Source organism: Onychomys torridus, chromosome 8 (assembly GCF_903995425.1).
Source record: "Onychomys torridus chromosome 8, mOncTor1.1, whole genome shotgun sequence".
NCBI classification, from domain to species: Eukaryota; Metazoa; Chordata; class Mammalia; order Rodentia; family Cricetidae; genus Onychomys; species Onychomys torridus.
In genome coordinates, this window is record NC_050450.1 from 105027099 (window position 1) to 105047476 (window position 20378).

At 50.2% G+C, this 20378-nt stretch overlaps 1 protein-coding gene and 1 pseudogene across 1 annotated transcript in view; one reads left to right on the forward strand and one right to left on the reverse strand.

The window, feature by feature from the left end:
- Nucleotides 1-2930: 2930 nt before the first annotated feature.
- Nucleotides 2931-3041, reverse strand: LOC118590547 (annotated as a pseudogene).
- A 2968-nt stretch (nucleotides 3042-6009) lies between these two features.
- Nucleotides 6010-20378, forward strand: part of Septin9 (septin 9) — a 130284-nt gene continuing 115915 nt past the window's right edge. Inside the window, exon 1 of the mRNA XM_036196219.1 lies at nucleotides 6010-6381. Within this exon, the coding sequence (XP_036052112.1) occupies nucleotides 6360-6381 (22 nt within the window). The 5' untranslated portion in view covers nucleotides 6010-6359. The remainder of the gene's footprint in view (nucleotides 6382-20378) is intronic.

Sequence of the window (20378 nt, forward strand, 5' to 3'; positions counted from 1 at the left end):
TGTGAACGTTATCTATGCCCAGCCTTTTTACATGGGCGATGGGGATCAAACTCAGATCCTCCTGCTTGGAAGACAAGTGTTATATTGACTGAGCTATCACACCTGTTCCCCAAATTTCATTTGTTAAGTGGTCATTTACAGGGCCTCATAACTTGGGTTTGGATTCTCTTGGGCCGCTGCCCTGAGGGCAGGAACCAGCCTAGAGAGGTGTAGTATCCTTTCTGCAGGGCTCAGTTCCTCCCTCCTCACAGGACGTCCCCCCACCACCACCCCAGGAACACATCAAGAGCCCAGCCCCCTTCACAACCTCTTTTCCATGGGCCCTGTCATGTGGCCTCAGTCACGTGGGGGTTCTTCTTTTCCTGTTTTCCCTGGGGTCTCCTGGTCTCTGTCAGTAACTCAGGCTGCTTGGCTACACCTGGTACTTTTTCTGCCCCCCTTTCCCCAAGCCAGTGTTGGGATATGCAGATATGTGCCCCCCAGAAGGGTCTGAAGAGCCAGGATGGCACGTTGGCATCTTAACTGAGCATGCTGTTGGGTACAGTTTGGAAAAGCCCTAGTGGTCCATGGTCCCAGTTCCTGGTTGCTCTCCGAAGTCACCTGTACCTCTTTCTTTGGCTCCAAAGGAGTAGACACTTTAGTTCAGGGTCCTGAAGGTCCACTCAGGAGAAGTCACACCAAGAAAGCTCTAGGGGCAGAGTTGTTTGGGAAAGCCAAGTCACATTATGAGCTAGAACAGAGGGGGGGAAGCAATCCTGGATGGCTTCCTAACAGAGGAGGTAATGCCTGAGCCCAGCAAAATTAACAGTTCCTGACTGACTGAGTCCCCAGCTGCTTCTTCAGGTGGGTTTGAGCCACCTCTGTAGCTTGAAGGGATTGTAAACCCATGAGTGACATCACAACATGGTGTGGCCAGGGTGTCCGGGTTATGGGTGTGGTGAGGAAGGCCAGGATGCTGACCAGGGACTGGAAGAGGCTGGAGATGTGCTGACCTAACTGTGGGCAGGCTGGGGATGAGACTGGGGCTTTGGGCTGGCAATGCCAGATGTCCAGAGCTGTGTCCTGAGGTCCTGCCTTCCCAGAAGAGCCCCACGATGTTCAGAGAGACCGTCTGCTACATATTGGAGGCTAGCCTGGGCTAAGACCTTATTTCAAAAAAGTTCTTTCTTCCTGGGAGAAAGAGGAGAGAAGAAAAGCTTGTCCACATTGGAAACTGTTGAAACTAAGCTAGCCCTTGTGTGTTACCGTATTTCCTGAGCATAGACGTCACAGTTCCTTGTGTTCCCTGGAGCGGGAGAGGCATGAGTGACTGTTGAGTTGTCTCCAAAGCCTACGCACACTGTGGGCAGTGGATTTCTTGGCTCATGTAGCCGGGGCTTGCCCTGCCTCTCACCCTTTCTCTTCACAGCCTCGGCCTATGATTAACACAGGTTCCATCCAAGCCATCTGCACTGTCAGGTTTTTGGTTTCAAATTATTCTCCTTGTTGGCCAGAGCACTTAGATTTTTAGGCATGGTGGGAAACCAACCTTGAGCCAAACAAGGCCCTCAAAAGCTAAGGGTCACAGCGACTGCAGAGACCACAGCATGAAGCCAGGGCATGGACCACCTGGCGTCTGCAGGAGACGCCAGTGTGAGCCTGGGCCCACTTGCCATCCTGGGCCACTGGCCTCTCAAGTTGCTCTGGTTTTCTGCTGCCCTAGGAGTTGGGCCTGGGGAGTCTCATGTGGAAGAAATTATTTCTTCTTACTATTTTTTTTTTGTACTTACTAAATGTGATAGAATGAACAGACATTGCATTTAAAGCAGAAAACCCATCAAGGAGTATTTTTTTCAAAGTTAAGAAAGAGAGTATGGCATAGTGGTTAAGAGCACTGACTGCTCTTCCAGAGGACACTGGTTCAATTCCCAGCACCCACATGGCAGCTCACAACTGTCTGTAACTCCAGTTCCTGAGACCCAACACCCATGGCAAAACACCAATATATGTGAAATAAAAATAAATAAAATAAAATAAATAAATAAATAAATAAATAAATAAATAAATAAATGAATAAATAAATAAAAGGAAAGAAAGAGAGTAACTAAAACCAGGCCCTGGTGGTGCACACTTACAATCTTAGCACTTGGGCGGTAGAAGCAGGAGGTTCAGCAGGTCAGAGTCGGGGGCTGGAGGGATGGCTCAGCAGTTAAGAGCACTTGTTGCTCTTGTAGAGGACCCGGGTTCAATTCCCAGTATCTATATGGTGGCTCACAACCACCCATAACTCCAGTTCCAGGGATCCACCACCCTCTTGTGGCCTGCTTGGGAACAAGGCACACATACAGGGTACACATATGTACATCTAGACAAAACACTCAGGTACATACAATAAAAAAGGAATCAGTCTAAACAAACAAACAAATAAACAAACAAACCCATGCTGCTCAGAGAGACCCTCTGCTACATGCTGCAGGCTAGCCTGGGCTAAGACATTATTTCAAAAAAGTTCTTTCCTCCTGGGGGAGGGGGAGGTGGGGGGATGGGGAAGAGGAGAGAAGAAAAGAAAAGAAAAACCCAGCCGGCCATGAACTTCCTCCTCCTGCTGGGTCTGACTGTTTTAGAGAGAAATGGTCGTTACTGCCCAGCGAATGTTTGTCTGCATAGGGCACCTGCCTTGTGTCCCCAGCTGCCAAAACAGGTTACCGCAAAGTGGCGGGATAAAGTGATACAAATGTATTTTTTCACAGCCCCTGGGTGCTTAGCATCACTGTGGATATACAGTTCAGAGGCTTCCAGGAGGCCCCTTGCCTACCTCTGCCGCCTGTGTGGGATGCTGAACGTCTCTTGACTTTTGGCCACATCATTCCAACCTTACAGCAGGGTTGGGGATTTAGCTCAGTGGTAGAGCAAGGTCCTGGGTTTGATCCTTGGCTCCAAAGAAGAAAAGAAAAAAAAAAGAGTTTGTGACACCACTCTAGGGCAGTGTCTTTGACTGTCTTTGATCTGTCTTCAACTTCCTTCCTTATGTGTGGCAAACTCCCTCTCATTTTAAAACACACACCCTGACCCCAAATAAAGAAACAGTCCAGACAGGAAGCTATTGAAGAGTCCTTAAACATTGTGATAAAGATGCTGAAGTGTAGCTTCGGGCAGGGGTGGGGAAGGACTCAGTCTTCTTTAAGGGGCTGGCCACCGGGAGTGTGAGCATGCTCCAGTGAGTATATGGGCAAAACAAATAGGACTTGGTCTTTCTTTCTTTTTTTTTTTTTTTTTTTTTTTTGTGTGTGTGTGTGTGTGTGTGTGTGTGTGTGTGCGCGCGCGCAAAGGTGGGAGGGTGGGTCCAAAAGGAATGGAAGTGAGTGTGATCAGGGTGCACTGTATGAAATTCTCAAATAATTAATAAAAATATTATGTTGGTGAAAATGCAAATTATTAATTCCTTGAGAGCTTCATAACATATATTTAGACCATATTCACCCCTGTCTCCTCCCCTTAGCCCCTCCCAGACATATCCCCCGCCTCCTCACCCTCTCAACTTCAAGTGTTCGCACTGGCTTTTTTATTAAATAGCCCACCAACTCCAGTTTTTGCTGTCCACCTACCTTGGTATGTGGGACCATCCATTGGCACACAGTTGGTCTATCGGGAGCCACGCCCTTTAGAAGAACTGACTCTCCACCCATCAACTGTCATAGCTCCTCAGTTAGGGGTGGGAGGTCATTAAGCCCTCCCGCCCCCTCTCCCTCCTACTCTCTTTCCCTCCCCCCTCCTCCCGTCCCCTCCCCCTCCATCTCCTCCCGCCTCCATGCTGGACACATTGGCTTACTCTCTACATGGTCTAACCACAGCTGCTACAAGTTCATAGGTGCATCATCTTGTGGACACTCTCTGGACCTGGCCTCCCTGACCTCCATCTCTTCTCACCTCTTCCTCTGGGTCCTGAGCCCTGAGGAGGGCTTGGGATATCAATATCCGTGTCCAGTTGAGCACCTGCTCATTTTACTCTTAATTCAACCAGCTGTGAGTTTCTGTGTTAAGCATTGTCCACTGCACCCCGCCCCCAAAATCCCACAATTTTTCCGATGAGTTATTGCTTTTTCTAAAAAAAATTTTAAAATTATTTTACGTATATTTTTTGTGTGTTCAGGAATGTGAATGCTGCAGTACATGTACGGAGGCCAGAGGCCAGGCACGGGTGGCAAGTACCTTTCCCACAAGAAGCCATCTTGCTGGCCCCCCTCAAGGAGCCCAGGCTGGCCAAACTTCTATATAACCAAAATGCCCCTAAACTCCCGATCCTTTGCAGTGCTGGGATTATAGGTGTGTGCTAATGTACCTGGTTTATGTGGTGCTGGGATGGAGCCTAGAGCTTTCTATTTATGAGGCATTCTTCCAACTTAGCCGCATCTCCAGCCCCAAATGTCCCCCAAAGAGACATATATGCTGCTGCCTTTTGGGCTACCTGAGTGATCCAGGACAAAGTCTTCATCTGAAGTCCCATTCCTAACGAGGCCTCGGTCATGGGTTCTGGGATGTGAGTTCTTAGGGGGCCATTGGTCAACTCTTGCAGTGCCCGAGTCTCTCCACTAAGGCTCCGTTCCCGACTCTCTCACGGTGCAGGCTGCCCTTTGAGGCTCCACTCCACGCTCCCTGACAGGGACATTTTGCTTGATGTCTCCCAGGAGGCTAGAAATGATCTGCACACTCCCACAGAAGATGCCTCACTGTCTAGGGAAGGGCATTTGGGGTCCTGCCCCAGACAGGGAGGGGATGAGCCTGGAGTGGCATCTTGGGCTTGCGGGTGCTTTAGCTATGGGATGAAGGATCCTGGCCTTATGGTGAGGGAGCATCTACAGAAGCCTCCAAGGGACCAGGGAACAGTGAATGTGTCAAGGAGCCCTGGGAACCTAAGCACAGTGGACAGTGTATGGCTTATCTGAAGGCTGTGACGTTTGGGCTAGCAAGCACCCAGTGGCCAGGCATGAATGCTTTCCCAGGCTCGCCATGTGCCCTCTCTTTTTCAAGAGAGACTGTAAGTCTGAGTGAGGCAGGGTGACACATGCCCATAGTCCCAGTGCTTCTGATGAAAACCACGAGGATCTCCACAATTTCAAGGCCAGCCTGTTTTACTTAGAGTTCTAGTCCCTGTCTCAAAATACCAACAAAACCCGGACACAACAAAGAGACACTGTTTATGGACACCTTAACGCTAGTACATGTTTTCTCTAGAGACTGGACAGCAAAGCCCTGCTTTCCACCAGGCTTGAATGATCTTTTGGTGCAAGGATGCCGCACACCCTGGGGCCCTTCCCCAAAACCCTCCTTCTGGTGCTGCTGAGCCCATCAACCCAGCCAGGGCTCTGAGCAGGTGTCGAGGGCTCCCCCTACCCCTGCCAGGTGAGCAGCCCCTGGACCAGGTGTCCAACAGGAAATCGAGCTGAGCCCCAGGGCCAGCCATGTTCTCAGAGAGCCGCTGAGTCTGGGGAAATCGCAGCCGGAGGACGTGTTCCTTCCCTAGGGACCGCCGAGACTTACTGACTCATATGTATGGGGTGGGAATCTTCCAGGAAGCCTCAAGCCAGCTCAGCCTCTCGGGAGCGTGGGGTGGGGACAGCCTGTCCCTCTGATGCTGCAGGCTAACAGGACAAGGGGACCTTTTCAGGGTTTGTTTTTTGGGCAGGTATCTGGAACCTTCTCTCAGTCCTCCTGTCTGGGAGGTTACCACAGCCTGCCCAGATAGGTTGCATGTGGTGGGGTGGAGATCTGGACCTGCAGAGTAAGGTGAGGCAGGCACGCAGGATATAGGCTTTTTAAACATTTGAAAATCGCAGCGTCGCTGGACGGGAGGAAAATGAAAGACTTTGGAAGTGGCCAGGAATTTGACTCTACGAGTTGGTTTCCAAGAGCCTAAGTTAGGCATCTCCAAGTGGATATTAAAGGGAACAGCCAGACTCCAGCGGCGGGGGCTGGAGGGGGCGGAGAGAGGAGGCACTGCCGGAAGCTGCATGCTGGACGGCTGAGGCCACCGCACTGAAGGCCAGGCAGCTAGTCCCGCGCTCAGGCTCAGGGAGAGGAACCAGGGACGCCCCAGGATCCCATCGAGACCCCCCTCCCATTTTTCAATTTCTTCCCCGTGCTCCCTATTCTGTGTGGCAGAGACAATGCTACTTCAGTTCGGAGCAGAGACATATGACCAACACATGGAAATGTGGTAATTTGGATCTGTTCGTGATTGCAACAGATTGAAGAAATTAGACCAGACAAAGAGTGTTTTTAGAGGAAGAGAGGGAGGCTGACAGGGTGAGAAAGGGGAGGAGGACCCCTCCGCGCAGGGGACACCGGCATCCCGTCTGCCTGCTGTAAATACATCTGTAGGAATGGAGAGAGACCGCATCACAGGTAGGCCACGGCCCTCCTTGTCCCACGTCCCCCGTCCCTGAACCCGACCCACATCCAACTGGTGGCTTTGCCAGTGAGCACCCAGGGTCAAGTTCACTTACTTTTACAGAAATATTTCCTTTTCCTGCTGACTATTCCACGTTGGTGAGCTGGAATGCCACTTCCCACTAAGCCTGCTGAGTCTGGCTTTTATTTAAACTGGGTTCTCCTGTGCTTTTTCTCTTTCATTTTTCGGTATGCTGCTTTTACGTCTGTGACCACTGTGAATTTGAGACTCGGGAAGGGTGGATGGTGGGGACAGGCTCTGCATCAGGGCCAAGGCTGCCTGGCTTGTTTGTCCATCATCTGGCCTTGGTCTTCTCCTGAAATAGCCTTGCTGGGCCTCTTGGGCAGTTGATTACAGAGGTGGTAGCTTCCAGTGCTGGAGGAGGTGTATGCACACGTGTGCACCCTCGTGGTGTGTGTGTGTGTGTGTGTGTGTGTGTGTGTGTGTGTGTGTGTTGTGTGTGTGTTGTGTGTGTGGTGTGTTCATTCGTAGGGCCCAAGTGCATGCTCATGAATGCACATGTGGCCATGCACTCCTGCAGCCCCTTTGGATCCAGTATAGACCCAGCAGGGGTGTAAACAGTTCAAGGAAGAGAACAGAGTATCCCTTAGCCATCCCAGTCAAGTTGTTTCCAGGTTAAGCTGCCAGTTCCTGCTGGGACCATCAGTCTCTGAGGTCATTACTGCCTCCTCTGCCTTGGGCACCATCTGAGTCACAGGCTGTGGAATAGTGTGGGTGGGGAATTCTAGGGATGTGACCCTTACTCTGGACTGGTGTTGTCCTGTGGTCATGGTCAGACTAAGCCCCACCCAAAGTATCACTGGCCCTGGGCTACTGATTGCTTTGGAGTGAATACCCACAGGGGTCTCTAAGAAGCCAGACAGAAGGAAGGAAGGAAGGAAGGAAGGAAGGAAGGAAGGAAGGAAGGAAGGCACATCTCAAGGGCTCCTCTGTGATTGCTGATGCGATATCAAAGCTGGCCATACATTCATTAAGAGGCAGCCACCTGGTGCCTGGCTGACAGCGGTATGCCCTGTGACCCCGGTGGGCATAATGGAAGCCCTGGGAGGGGAAACATACCTGTGTTGGGCTTGGCATCATGACCAGCTGGAGGTGATGGGTATAGAGGTAAAATGTTCTGTGCCCAGTTTGTAGGGGTGACATGGAGGGGAATGCCAGCAGCCGGTTCTGAGGCCTGGACAGGTGGTGCTGTGCCCCCCACAGGCAGCCTGGCCCTGCCACCTTCCCTGTCACCAGTTGTAAACAACAGTTGTTTTAGTGGCTGGCTGGCAGGGGCTGCACTTGTTAGTGTGGCTGTGCTGGGTTGTGGGTTCGGAGTCTCCCCAACGCTAGGCATCTACTCAGCCACTGAGCCACGCCTCCCCCAGCCCAGCCTAGGTAGGTGACAGTGGGGTATTTGAGAGCCTCGCATAAAGGGGAGGTGGCTCTCTGGAGACCAGAGGGTGAAAAGCTTGGAGCCTCATGGGCTGACCAGAGCTTTTTATATACTGAACAAAGCAGCCTTTGAGAGCCATGGATCCTGGCCTTCACCACTCAGCCATCACTGGTGCCCTCAGCCGAGGACAGCACCAGACCAGAGCGGGGCCTTTTCCTTTCGTTTGTTTTGAGGCAGGCTACCTGGCCTCAGTCCCTGTGTAGCCGTGGATGGTGTTGAACTCCTGACCCTCCTGCCTGTATCGCTGGGGTTCTGGGATGGCAAACCAGGGTTACATGCTGCTGGGGATGGAACCAGGGCATTGTGATTCCTGGCAAGCACTACCAGGGAGCCACATCCCCAGGTGGGATGAGGATGGGCCAGAGCCGAAGGTCAGTCCTTCTCTCCCTCCCTCGCTTTTTTTTGGGGGGGGGCTATAAGTGGAAAATTAAGGACTATAAGTATAAGGAAAATTAGAAAGACGGAAATGTAACAGTATTTATTACTTTCATTTGGAGTTGCACCAGGTTTTTGGTTCCTAAACCATTTATTTTAATTAAACTAATTACCAATTTATTCAGTTCCTTCTTGGCCTTTCTGTAGTCATTCATAAGCTAGTCCTAGGGCCCAGGGCCTCAGTCATGGTGGTCAAGTGCTCTACAGCTGCTACATTTCCAGCCACTTACACCTTTCTTTTTCATTGGAGGCATAGTCTTGCTGTGTGCCATAGGCTGATCTTGAATCCATGATCATCCTGCTTTCGCCTCCTGAGTGTCTGAGATACAGAAACAGGCCATTGTACCAGACGTGACTGGCACTTTAGGGGGAAAAATACTCCATTTGGATGTACTTTCATGAATCTTTTCTCCCCCAAACTCAGCTGGGAATAGCCAGACTAGGGAGAAGAGGAAAATCCCCGCCCCTCCTCCAGCGTGCTCCTCACCCTGGTCAATTAGTCGGGGTCAGTTGTAGCCCTAATCCTAACCCCAGTCCCCGGGGAAGCAAAACTCTTGTCCTGCTCCTGCTGGGTGGCCTTGAGCAGATCATTTTGAGGTTTGCCCTCAGTTCCCTGATCTTCAGGGTGAGGCTGAGGCCCTCCCTCTTCAGGGTGCTTCTGAGTGTTTGGTGTGCATTTGGCTGGCTCCCCGCTTCCAGCGGGGTGTGCTGGGTCCTGCCTTTTTGTCTGTGTCAGATGGTGTGACACTGTGTCCGTCCTCACTTGCACGTCTGTAGGTGGTACACTTGTATGCGCCAATGGATGGAGACCAGGCTGGCTGGTGCCCCAAAGGCTGGTAGCTGAAGCGTGTCCAGCCCTGCTGTCCAGGAGGCGTGGCAGAGGGTGTGGTCTTGCCCTGGCTGGGGCCATGGGACCTGCCCAGCCTCAGGGAAGAGGCTCAGGGCCAGAGTTGGCATCCTTAGCTCTGCCTCAACCTTCCCTTTCCCTATCCTCCCTCACTGCCTCGTGAGGCTGGCCCAGGGTCCTCCCCGGCTCTCAGAGATTTCCCTAGGCAAATGCCTTGGGCTCCTCAGCAGGGCTGGCATGAGTCACTGAGCAGGGACAGGCCTCAGAGGCACGGAATGCTGCTTCTCCAGCCAAGGGTCGGCGTGGTTTCTTTTTTCGTTGTTCTGGATTGGCTCTGTGGCTTTTAGAAATTAAGCAGTTTTATCTTGTTCCAAGCGCTTGTGTTTCAGCAAGGGCGGGGGGTGGGGGTGGCTAACTCTCTAAGAAGGGAACTTTCCACTCATCCAGGCCTTTGGGGAGCGGGGAGGGTGACAGTGTCTGGGCCAGTGGGGCAGTCACAGACGGGGACCATGGAAGGCACTGCCCAGTAATGAGTCTGTACATGGGACTCTGGAAGGTCCCCACCATACTGGCGTTGGATGTGTGCTCCTGGCTGGGGTCTGGTTTGTATAGAGGGATACCAGCTCTTCTCAGGATGGACCTCTGCCATGGGACAGGCAGGAACTGGGGGCTCCCTGGAGACCATACCTCAACCCTCACTGTCCCATCTGTCTCAAGCTTTCTGTCCCTCCTCATCTCCCACCTCTGGGGAAGTCTTATCCAGAGCCCAAAGCCTCCAGCAGGCTCCAGCTGTGACTGGTGTGACTCTGGTTAACTCTGCGGTAGAAATCAGAAGCAGAAGGTGCTGGGCAGAGCTGACTCCTAAAGCTGTAGGAAGCTCTTGGCCCAGCCCTCTCCCAGCTCCTGGGGGCTACAGCAGCCCCGGCATTCCTTGGCTCGCCGGCACATCATCCAGCTTCTGCCTCTGATGTCTGGCGACCCTCCTCTCAGATCTCCCTCTGCCTTTTGAAAAAGGAGGACATTTAAGGCCTCGGGGCGGCTGGGATGATCACATCTTGAGTCATGATATTATATCTGCAAAGAACCTTTCCCTTTTTTTTTTTCTTTCCAAAAAAATTGTCTTATTTATGCATTTATTTGTGTGTGTGCTTACATGCTGCGGCAGGAGTGGAGGGCAGAGGACAACTTGAAGTAATTCCGTTCTCTCCTTCTACCATTTGGGTACAGAGGTCGAACTCAGGTCATCAGGCTTGGTGACCGGCACTTTTCCCAGTTGAGCCGTGTCCGTGGCCTAAGAGCCTTTTTTCACAGACATTACTATGGGGTTGTGTGCAAGGTGGGAGTATGGTGTGGGTATGTGTGTGAGGATGTGAGGTGTGGGATGTGTGGGTGTGGGATGTGGGGTTGGTGAGGACACTGTTCACCCTGTAGTCGACGTTGATCTAGTTCTAAGACTGTGTAGCTAGGGCTGGAGAGATGGCTCAGAGGTTAAGAGCACTGGCTGCTCATCCAGAGGTCCTGAGTTCAATTCCCAGCAACCACATGGTGGCTCACAACCATCTGTAGTGAGATCTGGCGCCCTCTTCTGGTGTACAGGCATACATGCAGGCAGAACACTGTATAAAGACTGTGTAGCTGAGATGGCCTTGACCTACTGGTCCTCCAGCCTCCACCTACCGAGTGCTGGACTGCAGGTGTGCCATCACACCAGGCTCTTTGCCAGTGTTTTAGTCAGACTGCTTTGTTGTTGATTGGGGGAGCTCTTTATATATGCTGGTTATTAGTTCCTTATTTGATCAGTACTTTCTTGTGCTCCATGGACTGTCTTTCTGCTCCCACAGTACCCACCTGGGTTTGCGGCTTATAGTGAGGAGGACAACACAGCACCTGGCCCCTTGGGATTCCTTCAACATTGCTTGTCAGATATGATGTGTCTGTCTGTCTGTCTGTGCATGTGCAGATGTAAAAGGACAGCCTTGGTTACTGTTCCTCAGATACCGTCCACCGTGTGTTTTGAGACAGAATCTCTTTTTGGTGTTGCTGTTTTGTTTCATTTTTGAGGCAGGGTTTCTCTGTGTAGCCTTGGCTGTCCAGGAACTAACTCTGTACACTTTTAAAGCCAGCACTTGGAGGCAGAGGCAGGCAGATCTCTGAGTTTGGTTATACAGAGAAAGCTTGTCTCAAGAAACCAGAGAGAGAGAAAAGGGGGATGGGGGAGAGAAATTGAGATTCTGTCTCTGTAAACCAGGCTAGCCTTGAACTCAGAGATCTCCCTCCTGGCTGAGACAGCATCTCTTAACAGCCCAGAACTTGTCACTTAGGCCAGGCTGTCATTGAGCTTCAAAGATCCCCTGTGTCTATGTGCTTAGTGCTGAGATTGGAACTCAGGTCCTCATGTTTGCAAGGTATTTGCTTTACCGAATGAGCCCACTCCCCAGGTTGAGATATGAGTTTTGAAGGAGTTACTAGAGGCCCCTCCTTGGGGGTGGACTGACTTGGGGCCTGAACAGCCGTACGAAACCAACAGTTCAAAAATCCTTGGGCAGAGAGGACATTAAGAACCAAGGTTCTGAGGTTGGAGCCAGGTAAGGGTGTAAAGGGATAAGGGCACCGTGGAATTGGGATGGGAAAGAATTGGTCCCTGACTCATGGTGGTGTGGATCAGAGCCACAATCTCCCCAGCTCCTGAGTTCTGGGGCTTGTTGCCCTGCTTCAGTTGGGTGGAGGCGGAAAGGACCTGCCACTGCATGGGCCGTGCCTCTTCTCTGCACCTTATCAGGCGATCCCTCTAGGCTCTTATTTGCTGCATGCTCATGGGCAGCCCTCAGTCTGGACTTGGTAAGGCTAGCTGGTGTCCTTAGCAACAGCTTCTTCAACCAGCATGTGTGTGCTGACTTGTTCATCATGACAGATGTCACACGGCATTGCTGTCAATAATGATGAAAATACTACAGGGGCTGGATTGCTCAGTGGTTAAGGCCTTTTTGTTTGTTTGTTTGTTTTTGTTTTTGTTTTTTGAGACTGGGTTTCTCTGTGTAGCCCTGGCTGTCCTGGAACTCACTCTGTAGACCACGCTGGCCTTGAACTCAGAGATTTGCCTACCTCTGCCTAATGAGTGCTGGGATTAAAGAAGTGTACCACCACTGCCTGGTCAGTTAAGGCTCTTGCAGAAGACCCAGGCTTGGTCTCCAGCACCCTAATGGCAGCTCATAATTTTTGCAACTCCAGTAACTCCTCTTCCAGCCTTTGAGGGTACCCGGCACACACACCAGGCACAGACATGCATGTAAGCAAAATACTCATACACATAAAAATAAAAAATAAATCTTTTGGCCTAGTGTCCCAGCCCAAGGTGGAGAGGAAGGGATGGGGGTGGGGAGGTTGTTGCTGTTCTGCCTGGAGAGGGTAACTCTGCCTCTGAGATGTGTGTCAGTGGATAGAGGGCACCCTCCAGGACCTGGACACTCAATGTGGACATCGTGTGTTCTACAGACAGGCAATGCCTATGCATCCACTACCCTTACTTGCAGGGCTTCTGTTGGTGGTCCAGCAAGACGCTTGCTTGCTTGCTACCTGCAGGGAATAGGGCAGCTGCAGGGATGCTTTTGTCCAGCAGGGGGTGGTGCAAGCTCTTAAAAGCCCAGTATACCTGGGCAGTGCTTTCCCTGGATCTGCAGAAGGGGCTCCATGCTGCTGCTGCCCGCTCCCAGGTGGTGGTGGGGGGGTGCCTCCAGACTCTTTGTATTTTATTTTCCTAGTTTTTATTTGATGTGTTTCTATCTCTCAAGTTTTCCCAGCTCTCTTTGTTTTGTGTGTCCGTGTGATCAGTGTGCACAAGTGCCTGGAGGTCGACATTGTCTTTCTCTATCATTTTCTACCTTTGTTTTTAAAAATTACGTGTGTGTGTGTGTGTGTGTGTGTGTGTGTGTGTGTGTGTGTGTGTGTGTGTTTGAAATAAATGAATGATGGGGTTGTGACTGCCCACACCACCCCCTGGACCCTACTGTGAATGTGCCCTTCTTTATGCTTCATTACCAATAGTCAGGCTCTCTACAGACATATTTTATTGACTAATTAATTAATTTGTCTTTGAGACAGAGTCTCATGTAGCCAAGGCTACCCTCAAACTCATTATGTAGCCAAGGCTGGCCTTGACCTCCTGGTCTTTCTACCTCCCTCTCCTGAGGGCTGAGATTACAGGCCAGTACCACCATACCCAGCTGCTGAGACCATTTTAGTGGGTTGCAGACGTCAGTACACATGACCTTTACTCCCCTCTGCTCATGCTTCATTAACCACAGGGATTCTCTTTCCACGTTTCTGTGCCGCTCAGATGTTGGGGGCGTGCCGGCCTGTGAATTTTGACTGGTAAATGCACTGTGTGTCCCAACTGCAGCTACACCATGCACACTGGCGTCGCCCCAGAGAGTCCCACTGCCCCTTCCTTTGCAGATGCTGGCTTTGTCTCCTCCAGGGAATTTCCCCAGCCTGGATTCCCTTATCTAGTTCAAATGTCGGCAGAATCGTGCTAGCTGCTGTGGGTCCCCATGGTTTGTTCCAGGTTACAACTGGGTTGTGCTCCTCACCTGACCCTTCTGTGGCTTTTACATATTCCTGTTTCCTATGGTTGCTTCTGGTTGGGGCCTGATGATGAGTGTCTTGCCCTGGACACTGCTTTCATTCGACTTGTGGAAACTCCTAGCCTGATTGGTCCTTCGAATCACTGTCTGTTTAGTTTGGGAAGTAAGTGCTAGATCTTTACTCTAAGTGGCCATGGGACTTCAGTCCCAGCAGCAGCAGCAGCAGCAGCAGCAGCGTGCGATGGTTCTGGTCGCTCTGCATTGGTGCCAGCACTTGTTGCTGTCACTCGTGAATTTCAGTCGTTCTGGTGGGCGGGCTGTGCTATTTCATTCTGGCTTTAATTTTGCATCTGTCTGATGACTAATGTGGCCCGGCACATTTTCATGACCTTCCTAGCTATTCATATATTTTTCCTTTGTAAGATATCTTTCGGAAATCTGTTGCTCATTTTCAAATTGGATGGCTCAACTCTTCCCCGTTACTTCTGGATATTGGTCTTTTGTCAGATGTGTTGCTTTGCAGAGAGTTTACTCTAGTCTGTGGCTTGGCTATTGGTTTTGTGAATCGTGTTTTTTGATGGTAAAAGTGTGTCCCCTTACTTTCGGTGAAGTTTCATTTTGCAATTTCTTTTTCTTTTTTTCTTTTTTCACTTTCTGTGTTCTGTAAGAATCCTCTCGCACAGAGTTGCAAAGATAGGGTCAGTTTTCTTCTAGTATGTTTATAATTTTAGTTCTTAGACCTCAGTGTTGGGTCTGGTGTGAGGTGGGGTCCACGTTCATGTTGTCAGTGTTGTTCTCTGTGTCCTCATGGTTGCTCAGCTCCGTCTGCGACACTTCTCTCCCTGTTGTGTGGTTTGAGCACTCCTCTTGAAAATCATCTGAGGGCTGGGGATGGATGCAGTGTAGAACCATGTGTGGTGACAGACAACGCATGGCACCCAGCACTCTTGCAGGTCCTCGGCTACATAGTGAGCGTGAGGGCACACTGGGCTAGCTGAGTCTTGAATAACACGGAAGAGGAGCACTGGAGGGGTGTCTCAGTAGTCAAGAGCACTGACTGCTCCAGGCAGAGGACCTGATCGGTTCCCAGCACCCACATGGTGGCTCACAATTGCCTATAACTCAAGTTCTAGAGGTTCTGACGCCCTCTCTGGCCTCTAAGTGGCGCATCGCAAGTGGTGTGCATACAGACAGGCAGATACGTGGACACACACATGTAAATGGCCTTTTCTTTCTTTTTAAAAATTAAAAAAAAATTCTAATTTTGTTGTATACACCTGTGATCCTAGCACTTGAGAGGTAGAGCTAGGCACATCTCTGAGTTCTAGGCCAGCCAGAGCTATAGTGTGATACCTTGGCTCAAAAAAATAAATAATAAATTTTTAAAAAGAGCGAGAGGGAGAGAGGGGGGGGAGCAAGGGGGGGGATAAGAATGAGGAATGAATTGGAGTAGCTGAGAGGGTGAAGATGCTTGCCACCCACACTGATGACCTAAGTTAGAGCTCCGGAACCCTCATGATAGGAGAGAACTGACTCCCAAAAATCGCCGTCTAACCTCCATACGTCCACACAGATGTAAATCTGCGAAGGTCTCCATCCCTCTGTCGGCAGACTCCACTGCTTGTGATTTTTACAGAGGGCTTCTTGCGAGTGTTTGTCAAATTTCTTCCTGAGGACTGTGGTTTTTGGCACTGCTGTAGACTGAAGTGCTGTATCTATATATTTGTAGAACAAATAGACTGTTTCTCTTGGGTCCCTCTCATAACACGAGGGTGCTCCTAACACAAGTGAGGGTGACGGCTTCCCCACGCACCAAGCAGCCCCCCTCACTGTGGAGGACTTTGCTGCCCTGTAATTCAGACCAGCTCTGACTCCTTCATTTGTCTGCAGGCAATGAAGGTCTCTGTGGGTTGGGGTTCAGTCCCTTAAGGCTGCCCTCCCTTGAATGCCACTCAGCAAGTCTGGTTTTCTGGAAATTCTGACTAATCAGCCATGAATTGGGGAACCCTCTTGGGGGTTCAGCTCATTTGCTGAAGCAGCTTATACAACACGGGGAGCCCTTTGCTTAAGCTTGCTAGTCTAGCAGGAGGAGTGGTCTAGATCCATTTTTATTATTTTTTAAGGGTGTGTGTGTGTGTGTGTGTGCGTGCGTGTGTGTGTGTGTGTGTGTGTGTGTGTGTGTGTGTGTGTGTGTTTAATGACTGCAGGTACTCAGAGAAGACAGGTTCTCTTGGAGTTAGAGTTATAGGTAGTTGGGACCCACCAGCCAAACCCAGGTTTGCAAGAGTAGTTTTGGCCGAGCCCTCTCTCCAGCCACTCAGGAAGGCTATTCTGAAGACTAGAAATGAACAACCGGGCACAGGGTGAGGTTTGAAGGGGTGTGGAACACAGAACTAAGGCACACCAAGCTCCCTGAGCATGGATGAATCTAGTGCTCTTTCTGTGTGTCCCTGAACTGAGTCCTTGTGGGGTTCCTAGAGACCATGCCGTGAGACAGAGATGGCTTTAGTCATTCACCGGGGGCAACAAACCCTTTCAGTAGTTAGTCGCCTTTTGCTGACTGATGACAGATTGCACAGCAGATGTGGTCACTCACACGTGGTTCCAGGAGTTGGAGACCGGCCTGGGATAGTTCAAGATCTTCCTGGGCTTCAGAGAGAGACCATATCTCCGGGCTGGAGAGATGGCTCAGTGGTTAAGGGCACTGGTTGCTCTCACAGACAACCAGGGCTAGGTTCCCAGCACCCACGTGGTGATTCACAAGCATCTGTAATTCTAGTTCCAGGGGATCTTATGCCCTCTTCTGACTTCCACAGGCTCCAGGTATGCATGCACATGTTGCATAGACATTCATATAGGTAAAACACTCACACATAAAATGAAAATGCATAGATATAAAATGAAAATTTATGTCTCAAATATAAAAGAAATGGACAAACCAAAACCACACACACGTGCACACACACATACACACACACCCCACATCCCCCACACTTGCATCCCCTCTCCCCCCCCCCCATCCCTTATTAGCTGCGGTTAAGATCACATACATGACTGCTTCCTGGCCAGGCCCTGACTGAGCCACCTAGTCAGTAGGAGGAAGGAAGTAATGATGATAAGAGCAGAAATCAAGGAAATGGAAAAAGAGAAAAAATAAGGTCATTCTTTGTTTCTTTAAGACGATACAGAGCAACAAACTTCAGCTAGATTGCTGAGCTGGAGAGGGAGAGTCAGGAGAGAAGTGGTCAGTGTTAGCACCGTGGGTTATCCTCAGGCCTGTAGGTAGGGCAGGCCTGGTGGGCACACCTTTAGTCCCAGCACTGGGCAGCATAGACAGGTGGATCTCTGAGTCCCAGGTCAGCCTGGCCTGCACAGTGAGTGAGGCTGTTTATAAAATCCTATAGATAAGGAAGTGTCATGAACAACCTGTGTGAGTACACTCAGAATGTAAACCAACTTTTTCGAAATGAAATTTATCAGGCAGGCATGTGGAGCGCACCTGTAAGTCCAGCTTTCAAGAGCCTGACTAGGAGAACTGAGTTTGACTCTAGCCTATCTCAAGAAGCAAAACAGTAACAATGGCCAAAAATTAACATTAAAGGAGGTTAGGAGAAACCAGAATAGTGCTCTATGATGTCTAATTGTGCTGGGCAATGATGGCACACACCTTTAATCCCAGCATTCGGGAGGCAGGCAGATCTCTGAGACCAGCCTGGTCTGCAGAGTGAGTTCCAGGACAGCCAAGGCTACACAGAGAAACCCTGTCTTGAAAAACAAAACAACAAGCAAAAAAAAAAAAAAAAAAAAAAAAAAAACACACACAAAAAAACAAAAACCAAAAAACATTCAATTGTAAAAACATAACAAAATCCCTTTCTAAGGAGAGAGCCCTGGGCTCAGATGGTTCCCTTGGTGGATCCTCCCAGACATTACAGAAGAGACCATGCCAACAATATGCGAGCTTTAACAGACAGTGGAGTAAGGACCCCCCACATACACCAAGCCCATTGCAGGAGGCCATAATTACTCCAACAAAGACATTACCAAAACAAATAAACTAACAAAGAAAACACTGTCAGTTCCCCAATAAAATGCTCAGTCCAAGGCAGGCGAATACAAATCCCCAGCTATGCAAAGGGTTACAGCTCACAGCTAGGTTGGACCCATTCCAAGACTGGCTTAATATTCCAAACGGAGGCTGGAAGTGGTGCTTCAGAACGGAAAGCCCAACACTTGGGAGGCTGAGGCAGGAAGGATCAGGAGTTCAAAGCTATCCTTGACTGCATAACCAGTTTGGGGTCAGCTTGGGCTCCATGGGATCTTGTCTCAAAAAACATAGCAAACAGGGATCAGCAAGATGGCCCAGCAGGTAAAGGAGCTTGCCTCTAGGCCTGGTGACCTGAGTTTGATGCCCACGACCCACATGGTGGGAGGAGAGAGGTGACTGCTGCCCTCTGACCTCTCCACAAGTGCACCACGGCACAATGCACAGTGACCACAATTATGGTAACAGATCTTCAGGTACAGGTATGAACTCCAGAAAGTAAGTGACTTCCTAACCTCTACAAACAATTCTTTCTTTTTCTTTTTAAGATTTAAATTTATAGCCAGGGATGGTGAAACAGATTTTAATCCCAGCACTCAAGAGGCAGAGGCAGGCAGATCTCCGTGAGTTCGAGGCTAGTCTGGTTTAGAGGACAAGTTCCAGGACAGCCAGGGCTACACAGAAACCCTGTCTCAAAAAACAAACAAACAAAACAATAAAATTAGCAGTGTACTGTGTCATGAGTGTGCAATGCTGGAGAGAGGGACAGATATGTTTATCCGGTCCCTAGTGTCAATGTCACAGCTACATTGTATTTATTGGCTTCAGTTTCCCTCAGTAGCTGTCAGTTGGTAACTAGAAGTCCTGTTTTTTTGTTTTTGTTTTTGTTTTTGTTTTTTTTTGTGTTGTGTGTGTGTGTGTGTGTGTGTGTGTGTGTGTGTGGTGTATGCATGTAGAGGCCCAAGGTTGATGTCAGGTCTCTTCCTCGATTACACTCCTCCTTATATACTGAGGCAGGGCCTCTGGCTGAACATGGAGCTCAGCTCACTGTCAGTGCTAGCCTGGCCTCTGCCTCCTGCATACCTGGATTACAGGTGGGGCCGCCACACCTCCTGGGCCTCGTGAGTCTCATGTTTGCTTGGCAAGCCCTTTGCCCGCTAAACCATCTCCCCAGCATCACAGTTTGTTTGTCTTTGTTTTGTTTTTCAATTTTAATCACTACCTACTCTCAGTCATACAATTATATATTCCAGAGGTCCTGAGTTCAATTCCCAGCAACCACATAGTGGCTCACAACCATCTCTAGAGGGATCTGATGCCCTCTTCTGGCATAAAGGCATATATACAGTTAGAGTACTCATACCTAAAAAAAGAAGAATGGCCACAAAAGGTTTAAAAGGCCCAGTCCAAAGAGCAGAGAGCAGTTACAGCTGCAGACAGAAGCTGGGGGTGGTCTGAGGCTACACTAAGGATCCCGAGGGGAGAGCTGCTAGAAGTGCTGAGACCCCAGACCCAGGGTTGCGGCATCCTTGAAGGGAGGCCCTGGACCCTAGAGGAGAGAAAGGTGTCTCTCCCTTGGAGATGCCCTTTGGTGTCCTACCGTTACCCTGTGCTGTCTGTCTGTTGGTTCCTTAAAAGTGTGTGTGGGGCAATGTTCCAAGGTTTCTTCTGAGAGAGATGACAGGTACAGTGCTGCCCTCGGCTGGAGGGTACCAGGAACTGGCCCTTCCCAACTCACTGTGGGACCACAATGCTCTGCTTCTGTATGGGTCGTCAGTGACCTTCCTGCTACAGGCTCAACCTGCCTTATCAGTAGCATCCAGGTGGCCACGGTGCCGCAGTCATTGGACCAGGGGAGGGCATATGGCATTCCAGCAGCCCCAGATTTGATGCTTGGCCTTCAGGGACTCAGGTGTTGCGCTGCGGTGTGGCACAGGGCCCAGCCTCCCTTCTCTCATCTTCTTATGTTGCCCAACATCAGGTCTGAAATGGCATCATCTTTAGGCCAGGCTTCAGTGACCCAGGACTGCCACAGAGCTTTTCCCTGTGTACCTAGAACCCTGAGATCTGCTCCCCAGGCATGGCAGGAGGGGCTCCCAAAGGCACTGACCCTTTTGTCTTAGTTACATTTATTACTGTAAAGAGACACCCTGACCAAGGCAACTTATAGAAGGAAGGAATTTTCTGGGGGATTTGCTTACAGTTTCAGAGGGTGAGTTCATGACCATCCTGCAGGAGACCATGGTGCTGGAGCAATAGCTGGGAGCTGACATCTTATCTGCAAATTGGAGGCAGAAAGAAAGAGAGTGAAATGGAATGGTGTGTGTTTTGAAACCTCAAAAGCCACCTTCAGTGACATATCTCCTCCAACAAGGCCACACCTCCTAATCCTTTCCAATTCTAGCAACAGGGGACCAAGCCTGTTAAAGTAGGAGCCTCTGGGACCGTTCTGTTCAAACCAGCACAGAGGGGTATTCCCAAAGGCACTGACCTTGTCCTCCATGTCCTTGAACTTCCCAGAGACAAGCAAGGCTGGCACAGACTGGGGCCTTCTGACAGAGGCCCACACATCTGCTGGATCCTTCTGC